Here is a 23,784-nt window from a genome sequence, read left to right as displayed (position 1 = left end):
TGACTGGACATGATTTGACAAAGCATACACCTGTCTATATAAGGTCCCAGGGTTGACAGTGGATGTCGAAGCAATAAACCAAGCATGAAGACAAAGGAATTGTCTGTAGACCCTCCGAGACAGAATTGACTCGAGGCACAAGGCTGGAGAAAGTTACAGAAAAATTTCTGCTACTCTCTGAAAGTTCCAATGAGCACAGTGGCCTCCATCATTCGTAAGTGGAAGATGTTTGGAAACCCCAAGACTCTTCCTAGGGCTGGCCGGCCATTTAAGCTGAGTGATCGGGGGAGAAGGGCCTTAGTCAAGGAGGTGATCAATAACCCAATGGTCACTCTGTCGGAGCTCCAGAGTTCTTCTGTGGAGAAAGAACCTTACAGAAGGACAACCATCTGTACAGCAATCCATCAATCAGGCCTGTATGGTAGAGTGGCCAGACGGAAGCCGCTCATCACCATGCTAATACCATCCCTACAGTGAAGCATGGTGGTGGCAGTATCATGCTGTTGGGATATTTTTCAGCAACAGGACCTAGAAGACTAGTCAGGATAGAGGGAAAGATGAATACAGCAATGTACAGAGACATCCTGAATGAAAACCTGCTTCAGAGTGATCTTGACCTCAGACTGGGGCGATGGTTCATCTTCCAGCAAGACAATGACCCAAAGCACTTTGCCAAAATCAATGGAGTGGCTTCACAACAACTCGGTGAATGTCCTTGAGTGGCCCAGCCAGAGCCCAGACCTAAATCCTATTGAACATCTCTGGAGAGATCTGAAAATGGCTGTACACCATTGCTTCCCATCGAACCTGATAGAGCTTGAGTGGTACTGCAAACAGGAATGGGCAAACATTTCATATTCATATTCATATTCAAATCATATTCAAAAAGACTTGAGGCTGTAATTGCTGCCAAAGGTGCATCAACAAAGTATTGAGCAAAGGCTGTGAATACTTATGTGCATGTGATTTTACAGGTTTTTTACTTTTAATAAATCGGCAACAATTAAAAAAAAAGTCCTTTAACAACGTCCTTATGAGGTATATGAGGTACAAAAAAAAATGTGGAAAAAGTGAAGCGCTATGAACACTTTCCAGATACACTGTATACTGTGTGTACTGATAGATGTGATGAAGAAATTCTCTTGGAGTTTTTTGAACAGTTTACTACACAACAAATTAAACCCCAACAACTTTGTTATGAGTTATAGCAACATTTTATTTACAGTAGAAATGCACAGGTAAAGAACAACAGATGGTAGAAGAATTTACAATCGCTTTCAAATAGCCAGCGCGTCCTGTGCAAGACTTAACAAAATAATCTACACTGTATCACAGCCACACGTACGTACAAAACACAGAGCACAACAGTGAACTACAGCAAAAAATAAGACCTGTATATCTGTATGAATGAACGCTTAAGAGATCTGCACACACTCTGACAGTTCGCTGTAGACTACAAAATGGCGGGGAAATAATTTTTAATTTGGAGGGTGGATCATAATTACCAAATTTGGTCTGTACATCAGTCAAACACAAAATAAATTAAATAAATACATTAAAAAAATCAATAAAAACATAAAACATGAGCAACGCAGCAGCTGAATTTAGTCCACGTTAAAATGTGCATTCAGTGTTCAGCTCAGAATCAAAAACAAACAAAAAAAAAAGTGCTAGTCATGACCTGATCGCCAAAAACAAGCATTAAGAGAGTGACACCAGTCGCAGAAAAACAAATTGCTCATAATCGCACAATTAATAATAAAAATGTCTATTTTAGCCAAGTGTGCAGGGATGTACCGCAGATATACGTATTCGGGAACGTAAACTTAAAAAAAGCACACAATGTAACACTGAAAATCAATGATTATAAACAAATATACAACTGAGCCTTGTGAACGTTACATGGACACCTACTCACCTAAATCAAGTGTGTTAATCGGGTTAACCTGCCATTTACAAAACCATAATCGACAATAAAACACACACACGTTTGCGACAACGTATGTGCCAACTTAAAATCTCTGAATTAACGGTGAGTTATCCATGCATATTAATGTTTATAATACTGTAGTCACGTGAAAACATCTGAGGGCCCTTAAACCAGTGTTTTTCCATTAACTAATAAAACCCAAATAAGATCACAGAACTAAAAGTCTATGGCAATACGGAGCAAGAAAACTCATATAATTGTCCTTTTTTAAAATCTTTTTCAGCTCCTTATTTTTTTAAGACAAAGGCTGCAATATAAAGCACATCATCATTATCATCATCATCATCATCATCACCAAATGCTTTAATGAGCAGTTTCGTTAAGAATCCGCCAAACAGTTAGTCAGTCCTCGTAAGACTTCTTCTTTTTTTATATACAGAAAAGATGGCGCTCAAGCATGCTTGAAAGGTCGCTCATCGCAACCCTAGCAAATCCAACGAAGCCTTCTCCGCCAATAACAGTCATCACTTTTGGTGTTGGCGGATGAAAAACAAAGCTTTTTACTGTTAAGCACAGACACAGAGAGCAGCAATAATGAGTGTGTGACGTCTCCGCGCTCTTCAATCTGGCAATGCTGTCTTTATTTGATCCGTCTGAAATGTCCTCTGTTCTCCTTGGCGCTCTGGAGAGTTCAGGAAGTACGAGGTCTCTGCGCCGTCACTGGTTTTGTCTGTTTGGAGTGTCCTTTTGTGAGGTTACAGGTCAGAGATCAGTGACTTTATTCTCCACAGCGGCGGCGATCTGTTGGAGTCTGTAGCCCAGCTGCATCTTTTGAGCGGTGGAGTCCTCCTCTAAAGCAGTGATGATCTGACCACACAAACAAATAATCTTATGTTTGAGAAGTGGATTCAGTTGTGTGTGTGTGTGTGTGTGTGTGTGTGTGTGCGTGTGTGCATGTGTGTGTGTGTGGGGGGGGGGTGATGCAGTATAGTATATCTCCCATACATAAAGACCAATTCTAGCAACATTTTAACTAATTGTGCAACATCTCTATCTTTATTGGAAGTGTCAGTGTCAGTATGGTTTAAAAACACCATAGTATTTACTATAAATTACTATAGTTTATTTTCATGTGGGTGTCTGACAACTGAAAATAGATCTGGTAGCAGATAACGCAGCCTCTGCTACTTTTCACCTTGCAATTTTTTGTCAACATTTATTATTAATTATTTAGTTTATGCGTTTTCACATTCTGATAGCATTGCCTGATTATTAAACTGTTAAAATGACTATAATTCAATCAAATATACAGTTGAAGTTAGAATTATTAGCCCCCCTGTTTATTTTTCCCCCAATTTCTGTTTAACGGAGAGAAGATTTTTTCAACACATTTCTAAACATAATAGTTTTAATAACTCATTTCTAATCACTGATTTATTTTATCTTTGCCATGATGACAGTAAATAATATTTGACTAGATATTTATCAAGACACTACTATACAGCTTAAAGTGACTTTTAAAGGCTTAACTAGGTTAATTAGGTTAACTAGGCAGGTTAGGGGAATTAGGCAAGTTATTGTATAATGATGGTTTGTTCTGTAGACTATCGAAAAAAAAAATTAGCCTAAAGGGGCTAATAATATTGACTTTAAATAGCTTTTAAAAAATTTAAAACTGCTTTTATTCTAGCTGAAATTAAACAAATCAGACTTTCTCCAGAAGAAAAAATATTATCAGACATTTATCAAAAATTCTTTGCTCTGTTAAACATCATTTGGGAAATATTTAAAAAAGAAAAAAAATTCAAACAGGGGCTAATAATTCTGACTTCAACTGTACATGAGAATAAAATATTATGTTCTTTGGAAGAGTGTATTTGAATTTTGATGCTATTATATTGTCATTACAGAATAATGAGTGGCATAAAATGGTCTTTAAATGACAATAATATCGTTTATCGCAATATATTTTAGTGCAATATATCGTACAACAAAAAATAGATATCATGACAGGCCTAGTTGTGTGCAACTCAGGATTTTTGTGATGTCCAATTATTTGCGGATGAAGGAATTACGGTAATGACAAAAATGTCAATATCTAGAAATCCAAATTGAAAAATTGATTTAAAAAATTTGATTCTGAAAATGCTATGTCCATTTCATCTGTTTTTGGTCAATGCATTTTACTGTTACATTTCAAAGGCATATAAAACGCACATACAAGAGACTAAAACTCTTTTTAGCTTTTTAAATGGTGTGAAAATATGACAGTTTATAAGAATAACAACATATTTTAACCTCAATCACATATTATGCAATCAGGTGTTTACACACAAATAATTATTTATAACTCTTTAAAATTGACCCTTTTAGGCTGTGATCCAAATTGCGCCATTTTGGTGACTTTAAATTCAAATGAGATTGTGCTCTTTTACAAACTTATAGCTTATAGCTACAAACACCTGTGCATCGAAGCAGCAATTTCCAAATAGGACTAACGTTAACTCTGTAATAAAATTAAAATGTCAAAAGAAGTGTCTCGAAAGAAGAAGGCAGTCTATGGAGACTATAGTGTTCATCTGTGCATGCTAAAACTCAACATACAGTATATAATGCCCAACCCAGTACGTCCTAGGAGGTGACCGACCGACCGAATGATTCCCCACCCATTCCCCTTCCCTAAACCCATCCGATAGTGTTTTCAAAAGCAATCGAGAAAAACCCTCGCAGCTGCTTGATTTTTATGTTTTCAGATCTTACCACATTCTAACCCTGTTATTTACTTGTTCATTTCTTTCCTTTTTTGTTTTTGTTTTAACAACTGTCTGGAACCGTTTTTCGCCAGACTTGAACCGAGTTGAGACCAGACTTGAGTACGTTTTCACAATGAGCATGTGTTGATAATGCCTTTTAGTCGCTGAAATAATCTTTAGCAGGTTAAAACTCAGTGGTGGAAGGCTGCTTTTCACTCAGGGCTCTTTATGCTAATGAGGGAGAGATCATCACTAATGGGCGGGGCTTTCCCCCTTTGATGACATGAACAAATGAGAATGTAAATCAAAGTGTTTCTGCAGACTGTTTTTATCAAGAAAGAATAATTGTATTTGTTTATACATACAATTAAAACTATAGAGTGTTATTTTACCTTTGATTATTTAATTTGTGTATCTGAATATTGATAGACTTCCAGAAAATCTCAGACCACTGTGCATTATATTTGTACAGAATCTTTGGTCTACTGTATTAATCAATGTTTGTGATTGGTTTATTGTATTTTATGTAGGTGCATTCCCTTATATATATATATATATAAATAATAGAAAAATAAAATATTTAGTTCTCTGTTTATGATCAACACGATCTCTTCCACTTTTACAATGTAAAAGTTGTGAAGGTAGGGAATAACATTTAAAGATTAATTCTAAAAAAAGTCTTTGTCAAGTGACCGAATGTGACTATTTGCAGTACAAACTCTTTGGCCTTAAGTAAAAAATATTGCTTAACTTGTAAACATGTGAGTCAGTAGGGCAGGAGGTCTATTTCTGTCATCTTGTGTCATTGTCATTGTTACTAGGTTGCTTTGCTACTATTAAACACATGTGCCAAAGCATAAGTATGCAGAGAAGGTACTGACAAAACCCCTCAACACTATTCACAGCAGAGCAAACAAATAAAGACTCATCTGAACCCAGAGCAAAGACAAAGTAATTACAATAATGAGTCATTATTAATAATGAGTAATAACTGTATGAGTTTGAATCATAAATAATTAATACTTTTTTACATACATATACCAATGATAAAGTAAATCTTACCTGATCATAGTATTTGTTGATATACTTGTACAACTCATGCAATGCCACTAGATGATTTACTTCATTCGAGTAGTTCTGCAAGGAAAGCAAGGCAAAGGATGAATATACCAAATATATCACAGTTAAATGATGCATTTTATATCATTACTATTTTTTTCCTCAATGTTTATATATGTCTAATTTATTTGAATAACTCTCTGAGATGAGTGTCTTGAGTTTATGAGTCCCAGATTTTGCCTTGAACAGCCTTGATGAGTTTTGAAAAAGTGACATTTTTAACAAGTTTTTACTATACCTGTTTTGTTAGGGGCTAATGCGTGCATTATGTATTGTTTAAAATAATTACTATTAGTGCAGGGCAAAAATTAATCAGGATTAATCACATACAAAATAAAAGTTTCTTTTGATATAATATATGTACTGTGTATATTTATTATTATTTTTATGTAGATATGTAGATTATACATATTATATATTTTTATTATATTATGTTTAAACAACAGTTCTGTCTGGTTCTCGAATCTGATATCAGAACTCGTACAGCCTCCTGACCCTTCTGTATTACTCCGCCCACATAGAGTGACAGCAGATCAATAAACTCACTACAGTTTTACAAATATTGCAGCTGTTGGACAACATAATGAGCAATTTTTTGCAACAATGCAGTTTATTTATAAGGATAGTGCCTATTTCAAATATTCATAATTTCCGAGATTCAGCACATTGGCTGAGCAGAGCAAAGATGGTTGACGTTCCGCCACAAGATGGCGACAAAGACCACATAATAATCCCTTAGAGGAGAAAAACTCAGTGTATTTTCAAACTACATCTGATCAAATCAATATAAAACAGGTAAGTGACATTCTAAGTCGATCTCTCTCTGTTGTATGTTGTAGTGCTGTATTTATACCACAGTTTAGTATCATTTCTGATAGTGTTTGCTTTGCTCTGGCTTTTTTGGGGTTAATTATTGTGATATCCCAAGAAATACTGAGAAATGTCTCTAGACTGATAACATTTCATGCCGTTCAGCCTTATAAACTTAAAATGTGAGCAAAATCACCCGTTTTATGATCACTTTAAACATTACGCTAGAGAATCATTCAAACACTAGCTTTAAAGTGACGTTAGGGAAGTAGCAACTGCTGTTCTGACGGTCAGCTGCAGATGTGTATGAACGGCAGAAAAAAGTAGTTCCTCACGCAAAAGAATTTTTAGACTCTCTGTGTTTGATTTTCTTTTTTATATACACAATTATGCCATAAAACTGTTGTATAAACACTTGTAGCAGTGTCATATAGCTGTATATCGGCACTGGTGGGACACTAAGGCACGAGGCCACAGGCAGGCCTCCCACCAGTGCCGATATACAGCCATATTGCATTGCTACTCGTGAAATATTGCTTATATATGATACAAATGATATATAAATGTAAATATCTTTGTAACAAAATAGTTTTGTATAGTTTTGTTTCTGTGTGTGTGTATGACATATACATAATAAATATATATGTAATACACACACACATATATGAAGTACATTCAACATGTAATAAAGGCAATAAACAAAACAAAAAAAATACAATAACATTATAATCCTGAATTTACACAGAAAAACACATCCCTCGTTTATGGGTGGCATTGAAATCCGTAATGCACATTTTGTAGGACATAACTGAAGGATTTATATGTAAAACGTGATCATTCCTTAACTTCTTAGAACATCACAACCGGTGTTGTGCATAAAACATAACAAGTAATGTGAGTTTTATTAATTTAATTACTTTAATTAACTAGTAAAGTAACTCAAAAAAAAAAAAAAAAAATCCCAGTTACTTTCTGTTTTCCTATTTGTTGAGTCCCAAGTGCAGATGTGTTTAGTACAATGAGTAAACAAGATACTGTAGTTAAAGATACTGTAACTCACCCGAGAGAGTTCAGCTAGAGAAGAGTTCATCTCCTGGTCACTGACAGAGATCGTCTGTTTAATATCTGAGTAGTATCTGATCAACAACAATCATCAAAGTAGTGTGAGTGCATTGAGTCAAAAATAACGTCATCATACATTAAGCAATGTATAAATACGGACCTCTCCACCATTTGTTTGTAGCGCGGGATGTCTCGAGCGTACAGGAGCTTGTTGATTGGGGAATCCTGCAAGGTCATACAAGGACATACAATCAAAATCATTAGGTCTTCTCCCCATTATCAGTATCCTCGTGCTTGATTCTGATTGACTGACCCTGCCCAGTTTGTGGTCGGCGATAGTGCAGGAATCCATGAAGGTCTGGGCAATGACTGACAGCACGGCGTCTACATTGTCAGAGGCCTGAACATCGAAGATAAACTGTGGGTTCTTCAGGATGTTGATCCAGAACCTCAGTGGCAAGCTGCAGAACAAAACCAAAATATAATGACACCCAATCACCCATAGTTAGTTTGATGGAAATTCGATCACGCTTTAGTTTAGGTACAAATACACACCATTACGCCATTAATTCACCTCGAAATGGAAATTAATAACTCGCTCTCGTATCGCTCCAATCCCCGAGACCTTTGTCAATTGTCATAACACAAAAAAGGATATTTTTGGATGAAATCCATCTAGTCATAGTCTAGAGATGTTCAGAATCATTAAAAAAAACATCCCATGTGACTTCAGTGGTTCGACTTTAATCATACGAAGCTCCAAGAACACTTTTGTGTGCCAAAAAAACCCATAAAAATACAATTATCTTATGTGTCAGATCAGGGTGTGTGTTTACTAGACTATACGACACTTGTGTGTAACACACTGCTGACTTTAATAGTAATTCTCAGACTTATTGACGACAGCAAATGAGCAATAGGGCTGAACAATATATCGTCTGGTCATCGATAACGCAATGTGTATGTAATGTTTGCAGACTGATGATGCTGAACACCGTAATATCGGATCCAAATGCAGCATTTATTTAGCAGAATAGTCATACAGGCAGAGATCATTACAGGTGCAAAACAGTATAATAAGAGTTATCCAAAGTCGTAGTAAAGGCTATGTGGCTAAGGATCAATACACGAGAGAACAAAGGCGAGGCTCGGAACATGGAAGACTAGACAGGATAATACCCAGACATGAAAACACTACAATGTAGCAAGACTCAGTAATGAGGTGTGTGTGTGCAGCTTAAACAGTCCGAGTTATCAGTCTTTGATGATCTTCGGACTGTGTGTGTGTGTAATCAACCGAAAGCAGAACAGCTGTGTGTGTGGGAAGTGCATGTATGGAGTTGTAGTCCATAATGGGGCAGATTTGGCTAGATGGCTAGATCGCTGGTGATCATAACAGTGTATCCGCAATAGTCACATTGCAGGATTTGATTATTTATTAAAGATTAAAGGATAAACATAATTATAATTTTTTATATTATTGTTTAAAACTATTTATACAATGAAAACCGTGCTATTTTATGTTTGATTGCTCATTTTCTTTGTTTCAATACTGTTAGACTTCTCAGAAAACCATAAAGCACTATTTATATAACTTTTAGCGTTTTTATATATGCAATTTATTATATTTTATTCAGATGCACTTCATCACCCCAGTCGACCTAATTAATGAAATCTTTCCAAATAGAGCTATTCAAATCATCTGGTGAAATTATATTCATATGTCAATATATATCGCAACAAAACAAAATATCGCAATGTCAGATTTTTCCAATATCGTGCAGCCCTAATGTGCACCCTGACCTGATGTGGGAGAGAGAAGATATAAGTGAACAAAGGCATGTTTACGGTTTTGTTTTGGTGCACAAAAGTGTTCTTGGAGCTTCGTATGATTACAGCTGAACCACTGGTGTGATACAAAGTATTTTATCAGTGTTTTTGGTTCCTTTTCTGGACTTTGCTGTCTATTGCGAATGAGAGAGCTCTCAGATTTCATCTAAAATATATTTTTTTCACCTTTACTGTATAGGACATTGTAGAGTATTGACAGAAAAGCATGGGGAGCAGAGAGAGGGGAAGGATTGGCATAGGACCACGAGGCGGGAATCGAACTCGGGTCACCGTGAGCACCGGAGAGCATGTGTAGACGCATTAACCACTACACCACTGGTGCCAACCATATAAAATATCTTAATTTGTGTTCTGAAGAAGAATGAAGGTTCCAGGGGATTGAAATGACATGAGGATGAGTAATTAATAACAAAATTTTCATTTTTGGGTGAACTAACCCTTTTAACTAACTACTAAATCTGACTTCTGCCTCCGATAAACCTCTAATTTGCTGCTTAATTAATTACTAGTTATTAATGTGCTGTTAAATTTAGCTATGAGATACGATAAATACTAATAAACGGTGAATATTCAATAATATTCTGGTAATAAGGAACTTGTAAATAATGAGAGTTGGTCCCCAAATTGAGGTGTTAACATACAGTCTTTCCTAACCTGTTTGTTTTCCATATGTGGATTGTCTCCGGGTCTGTAATGTTGTGCTGTGCCGCCTGATCGTCCAACAGATCAAAGAAATACTTGACAGCCAGAGGAACCGGCCGACTGGTGCTCAGAATCACAGTGAACAGATCATCCACAAACTTCTGCAGTGTACCCTAAAACACAGAACAACAATGTTACTTTCTGAAACTAAAGCTGAGACCAAGACTCATAAGTTTCATTAACAAAAAAAAAGCTTATATGAAAATAACAAATGCTCTTGAAAAATTTACTGAAATAAAAAACGAATACTTAGACAAAAAATATTTTGAATATTAATAAATGCATATCATGCGGAGGAACATATGACCAGTGGCTGTTCAGGTAAATGTTTCTTGTACATTGGGTGGAAAAACCAAAAACATGAATCAAATGTGTGTTTATGTCGAAAAACACTGATTTGAACTGTTTTGTCATGTCAAAAAAACGTTAACTACACATGGTAACACTTTATAATAACTACACACTATGAATCATTTATCAAGCATTAGCAAATAGTTAATTCATTATCTGTTAAGCATTAACTCTACATTAATAAACGTTAGTAAGCAGTTTATAACTGCAGCTACAAATGCTGCATTCTTGAGTTATAAGCACCTATATAATGTGCTTAATAATTGTACTTTTATACTTTGTTAATGATTTATTTTTCATTACTAAATTAAAGTATTGCATTATTTACAAACCATTTGTATTTAAGAGTAGTTGAGGGTTTTTAGGATAATTCAGAATGAGTTAGTAAATGATTAATAAACTATTGAAATCAACATTTACATATCTTATTATTCAGGCATAAACTAATAGTTAACTAATATGTTAATAAATGCTTTATTAACTCAACTTCATGCAATTTTGTGACCTAATCTAAAGTGAGGACTATTTATGCTTTGTAAATCCCTTATAAGTGACAATTAAAGGCTCAGAATCTAATTAACAATAATCTTTGCAATCTTATCTAAAAAATAAAACTACTGTAAAGTTTAAACATGAATAACAGGAGTGTCAAAATACGACATAAAACTGGATAAAACAACAACAACAATATAATAATTTAACAATATAATAAGATGCAATGTTTAAACTCTACAGTTACTTTATTTTAGATAAGGTTGCAAAGATTTATTTTTCATTTGAAGTACAGTTTTATTTGTGTATCTTTAAATGAAAAGGAATGAATAATGTCATTTTTCCTGTTTAGAATTTAACTGAGTCTTTATTTGTCATTTATAAGGGATTTATAAAGCATAAATAGTCCTCACTTTAGATTAGGTCACAAAACTAGATGAAGTTGAGTTAATAAAACATTTATTAACATACATTGTAACCCTTAATATATGCCTGAATAATAAGACATATAAACGTTAATTTCAACAGTTTATTAATCATTTACTAACTCATTCTGAATGATCCTAAAAACCCTCAACTACTCTTAAATACAAATGGTTTGTAAATAATACAATACTTAATTTAGTAATGAAAAATAAATCATTAACAAAGTATGAAAGTACAATTATTAAGCACATTATAAATGTTTGTAAGTCAAGAATACAGCATTTGTAGCTGCAGTAATAAACTGCTTACTAACGCTTATTAATGTAGAGTTAATGCTTAATAGATAATGAATTAACTATTTGCTAATGCTTTATAAATGATTTATAGTGTGTAGTTATTATAAAGTGTTATCAAGTATTTTTATTACATCAAACATTTTTTTGTATTACTGAGAGATTTGCAAACCTATAACTACTAAAACTGAAACTAAATATCTATACAACTCAATTCAAAATGTGCTTACAAAATAAAAACTAAACTAATTTGAACAAAACCAGCAATGAAACTACAACCAAACTAAAATGTATAGCAAATTTAAAAAATAATACTGACATTATTTTACTATCTTAAAACTTAATAACTTTGCAGTAAAGTGAAGCATATGTGATTACAATCTAATACTGAGGTGTGTGTGTACTTGTTTATGTGGTTTACGAGGAAACAAACATTTAAGGAAACATTTTAGGACAAATTTTTAAAATGACATGGGTATGATTTAGGCATTACCATGTTGAGGTGCTTTATGAGGACATGTCTTGTGTCCTCGTAATTCAATTCAATTCAATTCACCTTTATTTGTATAGCGCTTTTACAATGTAGATTGTGTCAAAGCAGCTTCACATAAAAGGTCATAGTAAATTGGAACAGTTTAGTTCAGTTTGTAGTGTTTAAGTTCAGTTCAGTTTAGCTCAGTTCAGTGTGGTTTAATAATCACTACTAAGAGTCCAAACACTGAAGAGCAAATCCAACGCTTTACATATCCCAAATCATGCAAGCCAGTGGCGACAGCGGAGAGGGAAAAATTCAAAACACAAAAATCATACTTGACTAGGCCCTTTTGGCATAAAAAATTGCCACAGGTTTGCCTTACCAACCCTGTGAGAGTTGGGTTTAGGGATAGAGTTAGAGTGAGGCCAGTGCTGGCCCATCCACTAGGCAATATAGGCAGTCACCTAGGGCCCTGCGTTTCTGGAAGGGCCCCACACATGCTGCTTCAATATTATATTTATTGTGAACATAAGCGCGAGGACGAGCGCAAACGTTTAAAACTTAAACGATGCGTAATGCACAAACCCCATTAAACGTGATACAATTCACAACGATGGTGAGAAAAAAGATAACCTCCACATTTCATTAAAAGAATAGCTCTGTATCATTCCTGCAACTGAAAATGACAATAAATACACAGCAACAGTATGAATAAAAGCAGAAAATTTAGGAAACAAACCCAGCAGCACCACACTCTATTTTGCATAACACTGCCCGCGATCGGCTATAGGGTGAACTGAAATGGCGTAATGTATTCCTACACAGATTCCACATATCTCTCCAAATTATTCACGTTTGCTATAAAGCAGAAAAAGTGTCTTAAAGTCTTAAGTAATATAACACTGCTATCAGTATCACAAGTGTCGCTGATATTTTTAATCGATCTTAATCGAACAGCATCTTTCCGTAGCCGAAAAAAGGAAGAAAAGAAAAGCAGAGGAAGCACACTCAAAGGCCCAATCCCAGTTCTGCTTTTGAACGCCTTCCCCTTCCACTTGGCCCTTAAAACCGAGTGTGAAGGAGAAGGGCTTCAAAATTTACCTCTAAGAAATCACCTGCACATGTCATCATATGACATCACAATCTCTTGCTTTATATGAGATCAGACGATTGCAACTGCTGTAGTTATTCCAGTTGTGTTATTTATTAATATTTATCTTAGGGAGATCACTGAAAGCATATATTATGTTATCATAATGATCTAATGTGGCAATAAGATCATAAATGTACTGTGCATGTACACAGCGGCCATATTCATCTATGTAAACACACAAAAACAATATCAACATTATAGCAGACACTGTAAACAGCTCATTCCCAGTCACTAGACTTTTCTGGCAGAGTATTTGAGAGTGATCGAGTGTCAGAATGTTGTAGGACTGTTATACAGGAGTTATTATTATGTATTATCGATAGCGAAATTTAGCGGTTTTTATTTTAGCGTTTTGTAGACAAGCGAAAAAAAATATTGCTTAAGGGGGCTAATAATACTCACTAGGGCTGCACGATTAATCTAAATCGAAGAGCAATCACAATTTTAAATGTTGCGATTAGCTAATCGCAAGAGGTTGTGATAATAAATATATATTATTTAACTTTCCCCACCCAGAGCAAATACGTGACCTCCATCTTACTAGCCAATTGAGAGAGCACACTTTCGTTCTGGCCAATCAGAATTGCGCAACTAACCATGCGGAACACCCACAATAAAAAAACAAACAGGAAAGCATGGACAAGTAGGATAATGGCATCTGCCACTTCAGAAGCATTAATAGACAAATTAATATCAAAGAAAACCAGCACATCTGTAATATGGGAATATCATGGTTTCAAAGTCACAGACCCCAAACAAAACCAGGTAATTTGTCAGAGCTGTCGCAGAATTGTTGCCACAGCACGAGGAAATACAACAACCAGCACCTAAAAAAAAGCCCCACAGGCAACTATGCAAGGAGCGTCTAGTTAAAAAGTCTACTAAAAGTACTGCCAGTTGACACATTGTTTTTCTTCTTCACGTTAGTCTTCTTCTTCGTCTTTTGGTCTTAGTCTTGGGCTTTGTCTTCTGGTCTTAGTTTTTGTCGTCATCTTCTTTGTCTTGGTCGTGGTCTTCTTGGTCTTTGTCTTCATCTTCTTGGCCGTCATGTTCTTTGTCTTGGTCTTTTTCCTCATCTTGGTTGTCATCTTGGTCTTAGTCTTTGTCTTCATGGTCTTGGTCGTCATTTTCTTCATCTTGGACGACATCTTGGTCTTAGTCGTCATCTTCTTTGTCTTTTGGTCTTAGTCTTGGGCTTTGTTGTCTGGTCTTAGTCTTTGTCATGGTCTTCTTTGCCTTGGTCGTGGTCTTCTTGGTCTTTGTCTTCATCTTCTTGGCCGTCATGTTCTTTGTCTTGGTCTTTTTCCTAATCTTGGTCGTCATCTTAATCTTTGTCTTCTTTGTCTTTTGGTCTTAGTCTTTGTCGTGATCCTCTTTGTCTTCGTCATCTTCTTTGTCTTGGTCTTCTTCCTCATCTTGGTCATCTTGGTCTTAGTCTTTTTCGTCATCTTCTTTGTTGTCATTGTCTTATTTGTTCGTCATCTTGGTCTTGGTTTTCGTCTGGTCGGCCGGTCTTAGTCTTTGTCGTCATCTTCTTTGTCTTGGTAGTGGTCTGCTGGGTCTTTGTCTTCATCTTCTTTGTCTTGGTCTTCTTCCTCATCTTGGTCGTCATCTTGGTCTTAGTCTTTGCCGTCATTTTGGTCTACGTCATCTTGGTCTTCAGCTTCTTTGTCTTCATCTTCTTGGTCTTGGTTTTCTTCTTCATCTTCTTAGCCGTCCTCTTGTTTGTCTTGGTCTGCTTCCTCATATTGGTCTTCATCTTGGTCTTGGTCTTTGTCTTCTTGGTCTTCTTAGTATTCCTCTTCTTGGTCGTCGTCTTTATGGTCTTCGTCGTCATCTTTTTGAACCCAATCAACGAAAGGCTACTTGCTTCTTTGTGGATATTTATTAACAACCAAAAATCTTTAATAACAAACGAAGTTAGGTACAGCAGAAACAGATAGTCTTCCCCAAATTTTCCCCAAATCACACAGCCCTAATACTGACCCAAAATGGTTTATATACAAAAAAACTGCTTTTATTTAAGCCAAAATGAAACATATAAGACTTTCTCCAGAAGAAAAAATATTATTGGAAATACTGTGAAAACATTCCTTGCTCTGTTAAACATAATTAAAGAAAACCCACAGGAGGGCTAATAATTTTAACTTCAACTGTATACACGTGTGTGTGTGTGTGTGTGTGTGTGTGTGTGTGTGTGTGTGTGTGTGTGTGTGTGTGTGTGTGTGTGCGTGTGTGTGTGTGTGTGTGCGTGTGTGTATGTACCTTGACAGACAGCAGGCGTGTGAGGTAGATCTCTGGGATGGCCTTGGCTCTCTCACGCTCTTTGTCTCTCAAACTGCCCCGTCTGTGTTTGGGAAGCTCTGCCTCTTCATTGGCCTTCACCAGGTGCCACTGCTTCACTCCTCCTTCATCTCCGTCCTCCAACATCGGCGTCTCTGAGAGAGAAAGAAACAATGGAAGAGAATGTGAGACAGACTGAAACAATTAGTTTTAGAAACCTGATGCTTCTTTAGAAATATTGCTTGGCTGGGACTAGTGGAGCTGAGCGTCAGTGGACTTGCTCTTCAGTGTTTCGGCTTTCAGCAATGACATTTACATTACACTGAAATGAACTAAACTGAACTTCAACTGTGACATCTTAACTGAAGCAGTTTTAATTTAATAGAACTTCATCTGTTAAGCTGCTTTGACACAATCTACATTGTATAAAGTGCATTAGAAATAAAGATTAATTGAATTGAATACATGAACATTGGAAACAAGTTCAGTTAGTCTGTTCATTAATCAGTGAATCAGTGAAAGTGAAGCGATCTCTAAAGTGGTTCAGATCAACAAATTAAGCAGTATTGTACTTCATTACGGGCAATGTGCTACATAAAGCAACAATGTCTGATACTGTGATTAAGCAGATTAATTAATAGTCTGCAAAACTGTCAGTTATGCAAACCTGACTTCTCTAATTATTTTTTAGGGTTTTTTCCACCTTTATTGTGATAGGACAGCAGCAACAGAATGTCAGCTGAGTGGAAATATTTCACAATTAATGATGACAACTCACGTATGGCAGACTGCAAACTTTGCTCCGCAAAAATATCAAGAGGAGGGTTAAAAAGCAGTGCTTACAATACATTACAAGTAATATGATAAAACATTTGAAACCTCAACACACAAGGGAGCATGGAGAATTGGCCGCTAGTAGTACAGTTAGCACTCTGCAACCCACCCTGCAGCAAACCCTTGCAAGACGAGAGAAGATAACAGGGGATAACCCACGAGCTAAACAAATAACAGAGGTGCTTCCCCAATTCATTGTTCTTCATCAACCGCTTTCAGTTGTTGATAACGGGGGATTTTGCCACCTTCCTAATTTTTGGAGCCAAAATACAGGATTTCCAGTCGCTGTCATTTCACAGATGTTGTATTGCCACAAAAACATGGCGCAGTGAAAAAGCATGTCACGAGCATGTTGCACAACATAAAAGCAATTAGCTTTACCACTGACATTTGGAGCTGAAGTGTAAATGCAGTATCTCTAGTTTATGGATAGATAGAATTTCAATCTACAACAAATCATACTTTATGCAAAGCATTTTCGGGGTTCACATACAGGTCAAGCGTTAGTGAGCATGTTTGAGGAAATGCTTGCAACTTGGGCAACACCTAAATGTTGTGTCCATGTTGTGGTCCGTGACAATGGCAAAAACATGGTAAGGGGCATGAACGAGGCTGGGGTTTCTAGTCTTTCGTGTGTGGCACACACGCTGCAGCTGGCTGTCTCAGAGGACCTGCTGTCACAGCGCAGCATTATGGAGACACACACATTCTGACTGTCAACAGAAACAAGCTTGCAGCTGAAAATGCAGAGATGCTTCTGTTTCTTAAAAAACCTGCCACTTTTGAAAAATAATCAGAACTGATTGACTGACTTTGGTCCTTTCATCCTGCAAAAAGTATTGCAAAAACAAAAACACATCGTACAAAAGTTTTAAGGAACATTCTTAACTAACAGTTTATAAACACTTATACTTACAATGACTACATTTACATGGACATCAGTAATCGAATTATTTGCTTTAATCTAATTAAGAGAGTACTAAGACTAAGGTGTTTACATGAGTTGCTTTTTGAGCGTTACTTTCATAATCACGTTTTACAAATTATAGCACATAATTCGATTAACGTCATTGCGTCACCGCGCTTTCCGCATTTCCTACGGAGTTTCATATAATTTCAGGTGTTTCATTTTTAATTTGTCAACTTCAACTGCAGTTTGGAACTTTTTCTTTCATTCAAAAACGTTTCATGCATGCCCTCCGTGACAAAGGAGATATTGGATGCAACTATGAACTGCTGGAAGAGTGTTGTTTTAATGGATGTTCATACCGCATGCTGAATGGAAGAAAAAAACCAACGTATTTCACGATGCAGGTGTCTGTGGTCCGCACTGACTGGGTAGGTGCAAAGAGTGTCAAACAGCTCTGTGTGTGTGTGTGTGTGTGTGTGTGTGTGGATGCGTGTGTGTGTGTGTGTGTGGACTATCCTGTCGCTAAACGTGGCGAAAAGTCCTACATGACATTAATAGTTTGATTGTACTGCACTTCAATAATGCGACTAAAATCGTCATACTCCACAGGTCTTAATTCGATTTCTCTTAGATTCGATTATGACCTTAATCTGATTTAATCAAAAATCATGTTTCCATGGTAGACTCTTAATCAGACTATTGTCTTAATCGCAATAAAATGGAATTATTGGTGTCCATGTAAACGTAGTCAGTGTTGCTCATTTGTTACACAAAATTCAACAGTTTCTTAGTGTTATGTTATAATCATTTTTTAAGTAAAAGAAAGCTTTTTCACAGCTTTAATTAAGTTTTAATATTATTATTTTATTACCCTCTTGGTTTTGTTGTGGAAATTATTTAATACTCTGAAAACTGATTGTGCCCCCAAAAACAGGTATGGGTATCGGCGAGTACCTGGAAAAAATATCGGTACTCATACTCAGACTTTAAAAAATGGTATCTCTAGTACTGAATAATAACTCACTCTCTCCTGGTATGTAGTCATGGCTGTCGTGGTGGATCTGTTTGGATTGTCGTGACACCAGTGTTACTGTGGCTCCATCTGGAACCTGCAGAGGGGAAAAAAAACATCAACAACGACACACCTGAATAAATAAATACATAAATTCTCTCCCCAAAATGAAGCCATTAGACTGAGGAGCATCTTCAGAGACCTTATAGTGCTGTAAAGTGTTTAGGCGTTTCCAGGACCCCTGAACCACTGATGTCAAATCCTGATCCGACAAGATTAGATGACCAGCCATTCCTGCCCTCCACTCTACAAAACACAGGATTACAGCAATAAATTATTATGTTTAATTTTTTGTAGATAAAAAATACTTTAAATGAACATCAATTTAAGTCCCTTATAGAGTTAAAGAACTGAGTTTTACCTTTTTTAATCCATTCAGTCAATTTCTGAGTCTGGTGGAAGCACTTTTAGCTTATCTTAGCATAGATCATTGAATCCGATTAGACCATTAACATCTTGCTCAAAATATGTCAAAAAAGAGTTTAGATAACTTGTGTACTAACACCGATTGAAAATGAAAAGCTAAGTAGCACCTGAAAATAGTCCCAAGCTAGCTAACTAGTTAACAGTGGCTCCATGAGACAGCATGAGACTGATTTCTGTAAGACCCAAGTGACAGACGAGTCTTCGCATTGATTCTGAAGAGCCAGTCAACACACCTGCCGGTGACCTCCCACCTGTAGCTTCTCCATGAAGGACGTCCAGCGTTCTCCAGCCTCCGGCGCCTAGACTGCAGCTCTGCATAAGACGTTTGGCTAGAGGAGAAATGGTCATGCCCAACTGAGCCTGGTTTTTCTCAAGGTTTTTTTTTTCTTTCACTTTCATCAATTGGTGAAGTTTGTTCCTCGCCGCTGTTGCCACTGGTTTGCATGGTTTGGGACTTGTGGAGCTGCGCATCAATGGATTTGCTCTTCAGTGTTTGGACTTTTTGCAGTGAAAATTAAACCACACTGAACTGAACTAAACTGAACTTCAACTCTGAAAACTGAACTAACACAGTTTCAACTTACCATAATCTTCTATGTGAAGCTGCTTTGACACAATCTACATTGTAAAAGCGCTATAGAAATAAAGATAAATTGAATTGAGTTGAATTGAACAGTGCTGCATAATATCATTTGAAGCCACTGTGCATGGTATCATTGAAGCCATGGCAGTTAAATTCTGATTATTATGCCAGAATGAGAATATAGCATCTAGCCATATCAGCCTAGAAAATAGCAAATAGGTCTCAGTAGACAATGTAACTACAAAAAAAATCAAGCTTTAAATAGGAACATTATCAAAACTTCTTACTTCTTTGAAGTTTGACCGTGATGCCAATGGTCTAATCCGATTCAATGATTTAGGCTAAGCTATGCTAAGCTAAAACTGCTCCCGCCAAGCCCGGAGATCAGCTGAATGGATTCAAACATGGTTCAACTCAACTATTTAACTCTAGGGGACTTAGAATTTCTAGGGGACTTTTAAAATGAGACAATTTCTCCCAAAAAGTGAAATGTACCTTTAAAAAAAACATATTTAATATTATATATATTTTAATTAACTGTCATTTTGTTTTGTTATATTCACCACTGTCCTTCAAACCATTTGGTTTTATTAATTTGTCAGCAAGACATTTTTAAAACATAATAAAATGTGGGAAAATAACCTAAAACCCTGGTTCTAATGCAGCAGTTGTTCATTATGAAGTATTTTTTATTATTTACTTAATTTTATAAAAGTATAACAATTTATTTAACTGATTGGCTTAAGCTCACTACGCTCTTACCCAGATGCACAGAGTCTGCGGAGGGTCTCTGGGAGAATGATGTGCTCTTCCATGCCTGCTCTAGAATCTTCTCCTTCACCTGTGTGATGGTGTCACAGTCCAGCACTTTGGTGGGAAGCGTCTGAGACTCGCCAGCTCCTCCATTGTTTACTAGAACATTCAGAGTCTGTGGGAGACAAAAACAACATGTTGAAACTCTTGTGTGGTCACAACAGATCACATTTTACTGCTCTTAGAAAATGTCTATTTGGGATCTTCTTGTTATTAATTATCATGTGTAAGTAAGTTATAGTAAAAATGATACCAATGAGCCAAAATTATGCTGTTATTATTATTATACAGCTGCAATCAGAATTATTAAACCCCCTTTGAATTTTTGTTTTCTTTTTTAAATATTTCCCAAACGTTTAAATTAACAGAGCAAGAACATTTTCACAGTATGTCTGATAATATTTTTTCTTCTGGAGAAAGTCTTATTTGTTTTATTTCAGCTAGAATAAAAGCAGTTTTAAGGCAAAAAAACACTTTAAGGTCAAAATTATTAGCCCCTTTAAGCTATATATTTTCTAGATTCAGTCTACAAAACAAACCATAATTATACAATAACTTGCCTAGTTAACCTAATTAACCTAGTTAAGCCTTTAAATGTCACTTTAAGCTGTATTTAAGTGTCTTGAAAAATATCTAGTCAAATATTATTTACTGTCATCATAGCAAAGACAAAATAAATCAGTTATTAAAAATGAGTTGTTAAAAATATTATGTTTAGAAATGTGATGAAAAAATCTCTCCGTTAAAAAGAAAATGGGGAAAAAATAAACAGGGGGGCTAATAAATAAGGGGTTTAATTACTCTGATTGCAACTGTATATTTCGGCATAAAAATCTATGTAGAGTTTTACCAGTGTGCGATACTCCACATCCTCCCGCAGAAGTCTGTTGTCATTGAGTGTGTATTTGGCTTTGCCTGTAACTGCGTCCACTGGGCCTTTGTCCACTTGATGCTTTATTGCTCTGAACAGCATGTAGAAGGACTCACCTGCTGTATCCTGACATATAATAACATACACATGGATTCAGTGGTAATTTTGACAGCAAAATTTTATTTAGATTTTTTTTTTGACTAAAATTCCATTTTAGTTTTAGTCATATTTTAGTCTTATGAATCATTTTAGTTTTAGTCGACTAAATCTACTCTACTCTTATGATGATGTCATCGCATCCCGTGTCTACTGTGGATCAGTTACTTTTCAAATGTGTGCGTGCATCATGCATCACACACCAAGAATAATTTTGATTTGGATATTTTCCAAAAAATGTGCCCCAATTACATTCTCATCTCGTTTTTATTAGTCAATCAAAATGTCAGTATATTTTTATTAGTTGTAGTCATCATCACTTTTTATCATACAATTTTTTTAAAGTTTTCATCAGTAGAAACTTGTTCATCACAAAAATTCTGATGAAAAAATTGTCAACGAAATTAACACTGCATTGATTATTAATAAAATTCAAGTAAAAAAATAAAACACTTAACTTGTAAAAATCCTAGAGTACGAGGCCTAAGATATTAAATATTAATCAGATATATCAGCTTAATAATAAAAAAAACATTACTACTGCTTTGCTTCTTAGACTTTACACACCTGAAACTTGTCTATAGCACTTGTTCACTGCTGCTCTTATAGTTGTGTAAATTGCTTCCTTGTCCTCATTTGTAAGGTGCTGTGGATAAAAGCGTCTGCTAAATGACTAAATGTAAATGTAATTTTTTTTGTGGAGCTTTGTGAGGCAAAACATAATGACATGATTTTTTACATGTACCATGAAATACACACTGTAAAAATTGTTTTGTGTTGAGACAACTTGAAGGAATTAAGTAAACTTATTAGTTTTTACAAAAATGGATTGAAAATAAAACAATTAAGTTGTCCCCCCCCCAAAAAACTTTTAGTTTCAGCTCATTTTAATTTATTAGTCTGAACAAAAAGCAAACATAAATTTTTGAGTGCAGAAGGCTTGTCATTCTGTGCAACAATAGCTTCTATATCAAAAATAAATTGTGTCAAGCATATTTTGAATACAGCTCCAAAATCCTAATTAACTGAGGTATGAGATTAATTTTGACAATACATTTACATTTGAGAATAGATTTAATTTCTTTATATTCACCACTGTCCTTAAAACCACTAGGTTTTATGCATTGTCAGCAAGATGTTATCAACGATTTAAAACATAATAAAATGTAGAATAATGACCTTAAACCTTAAGTGAACTACTTTTGAACTACTTTATATTCCTTTTTTATTTCACAGCAAAAAGGAATATGTATCAGGTTCCTTGCTTTTTACCTGTCACAAAAGTATAAACTACCAATCAGAAGACAAAAGCTATGTCGTGTATTGACATTGTGTATGCCATATTTTTGCTAATATTTTGATCATATTGATTATTAAGAAGTCTTTTTTAAATCAAATCCAGATCTGTGTCACTCACCCTGAGGAAGGTGTAAAGGCAAATGGACATCCAGTTAGTCAACAGCTTCTCCACCACAGACTCAGTCCTACAACAAATGAAAGATTTTCACTGGGAATCAACAGTGCCCCAATTAATGGGATAATTCACCCAAAAATGCTGTCATCATTTAATCACTCTTCACTTATTCCAAACCAGTTTGATTTTCTTTCTTTGGTTGAACAAAAAATAAGATACTCTGAAGAAAGATGGAAACCTATAGCCATTGACTTCCACACTATTTGTTTGTCCTACTATGAAAGCTTTCTTCAAAATATCTTCTAGTGTTCATAAATAAATATGAATTAGTGTGAATAAATAGCGAGGAAATTTTCATTTTGGGGTGAACTATTCCTTTAAGAAGATGTTTAACAGGTACTCTGTGATTACAGTAATGGGAAGTCCTAAATAATGTCCTGACCTGCGCAACATGAGTTTGGGGTTTTTGGTGGTGTACTGCTCCACCAGGTGACTCAGCAGAGTTTTGAGGATGTCGGTGAAATACTCCAGCTTGCCATGCAGCGCCACCGTGAGGAGGGAGGCCACATATGCCCTGTCCCGTGGAGAGAAGGTACGCTGGGCTTCCAAAGTGTGGATGAACTGCAGGGAAGTACATGACATAAATTAGAAATGGACACACACACTTAAACTAAAATCTTTAGAGAAACACTCCACTTTTTTTGGAAATAGGCTCATTTAAGTCCCCTAGGGTAAAATATGTAGAATTATACCATTTTTAAAACCATTCAGCCAAGCTCCAGGTCTGGCAGGAGCACTTTTAGCTTAGCTTAGCATACATCACTGAATCGCATTAGACCAATAGCAAAGTGCTTAAAAATGACAAAAGAGATTTGATAACTCTTCTGAAGATTTGACTCTGCTGAAGATACATCATGTACTATGGTCAACAGTACATGAAATGTTGCCATTTTCCAGGTTGATATGTCTAGGAACTATAGTGTACTCTCATTCCAGCGTAATAAT

The 23,784-nt window shown here is 35.8% G+C and overlaps 1 protein-coding gene across 5 annotated transcripts in view; it reads right to left on the bottom strand.

Annotated features, from left to right (window-relative positions):
- Nucleotides 1-1,147: 1,147 nt before the first annotated feature.
- The window catches only part of plxnb1a (plexin b1a), a 159,736-nt gene continuing 137,099 nt past the window's right edge, over nucleotides 1,148-23,784 (bottom strand). For 2 of the 5 annotated variants that reach the window (XM_056448692.1, XM_056448693.1), the window contains exons 26-38: nucleotides 23,222-23,400; nucleotides 22,783-22,849; nucleotides 21,189-21,335; nucleotides 20,288-20,453; nucleotides 18,659-18,762; nucleotides 18,469-18,553; nucleotides 15,683-15,855; nucleotides 10,180-10,340; nucleotides 7,988-8,135; nucleotides 7,835-7,899; nucleotides 7,673-7,748; nucleotides 5,746-5,820; nucleotides 1,148-2,797 (exon numbers count right to left, since the gene is read on the bottom strand). In XM_056448692.1, the coding sequence (XP_056304667.1) occupies nucleotides 2,693-2,797; nucleotides 5,746-5,820; nucleotides 7,673-7,748; nucleotides 7,835-7,899; nucleotides 7,988-8,135; nucleotides 10,180-10,340; nucleotides 15,683-15,855; nucleotides 18,469-18,553; nucleotides 18,659-18,762; nucleotides 20,288-20,453; nucleotides 21,189-21,335; nucleotides 22,783-22,849; nucleotides 23,222-23,400 (1,551 nt within the window). In that variant the 3' untranslated portion in view covers nucleotides 1,148-2,692. The remainder of the gene's footprint in view (nucleotides 2,798-5,745; nucleotides 5,821-7,672; nucleotides 7,749-7,834; nucleotides 7,900-7,987; nucleotides 8,136-10,179; nucleotides 10,341-15,682; nucleotides 15,856-18,468; nucleotides 18,554-18,658; nucleotides 18,763-20,287; nucleotides 20,454-21,188; nucleotides 21,336-22,782; nucleotides 22,850-23,221; nucleotides 23,401-23,784) is intronic. The other 3 variants (XM_056448694.1, XM_056448695.1, XM_056448696.1) reach the window with 3 other exon arrangements.

The sequence above is a fragment of the Danio aesculapii genome, chromosome 23 (genome assembly GCF_903798145.1).
Source record: "Danio aesculapii chromosome 23, fDanAes4.1, whole genome shotgun sequence".
Classification (NCBI taxonomy): Eukaryota; Metazoa; Chordata; class Actinopteri; order Cypriniformes; family Danionidae; genus Danio; species Danio aesculapii.
This window is presented reverse-complemented; position numbering and strand designations above follow the sequence as displayed.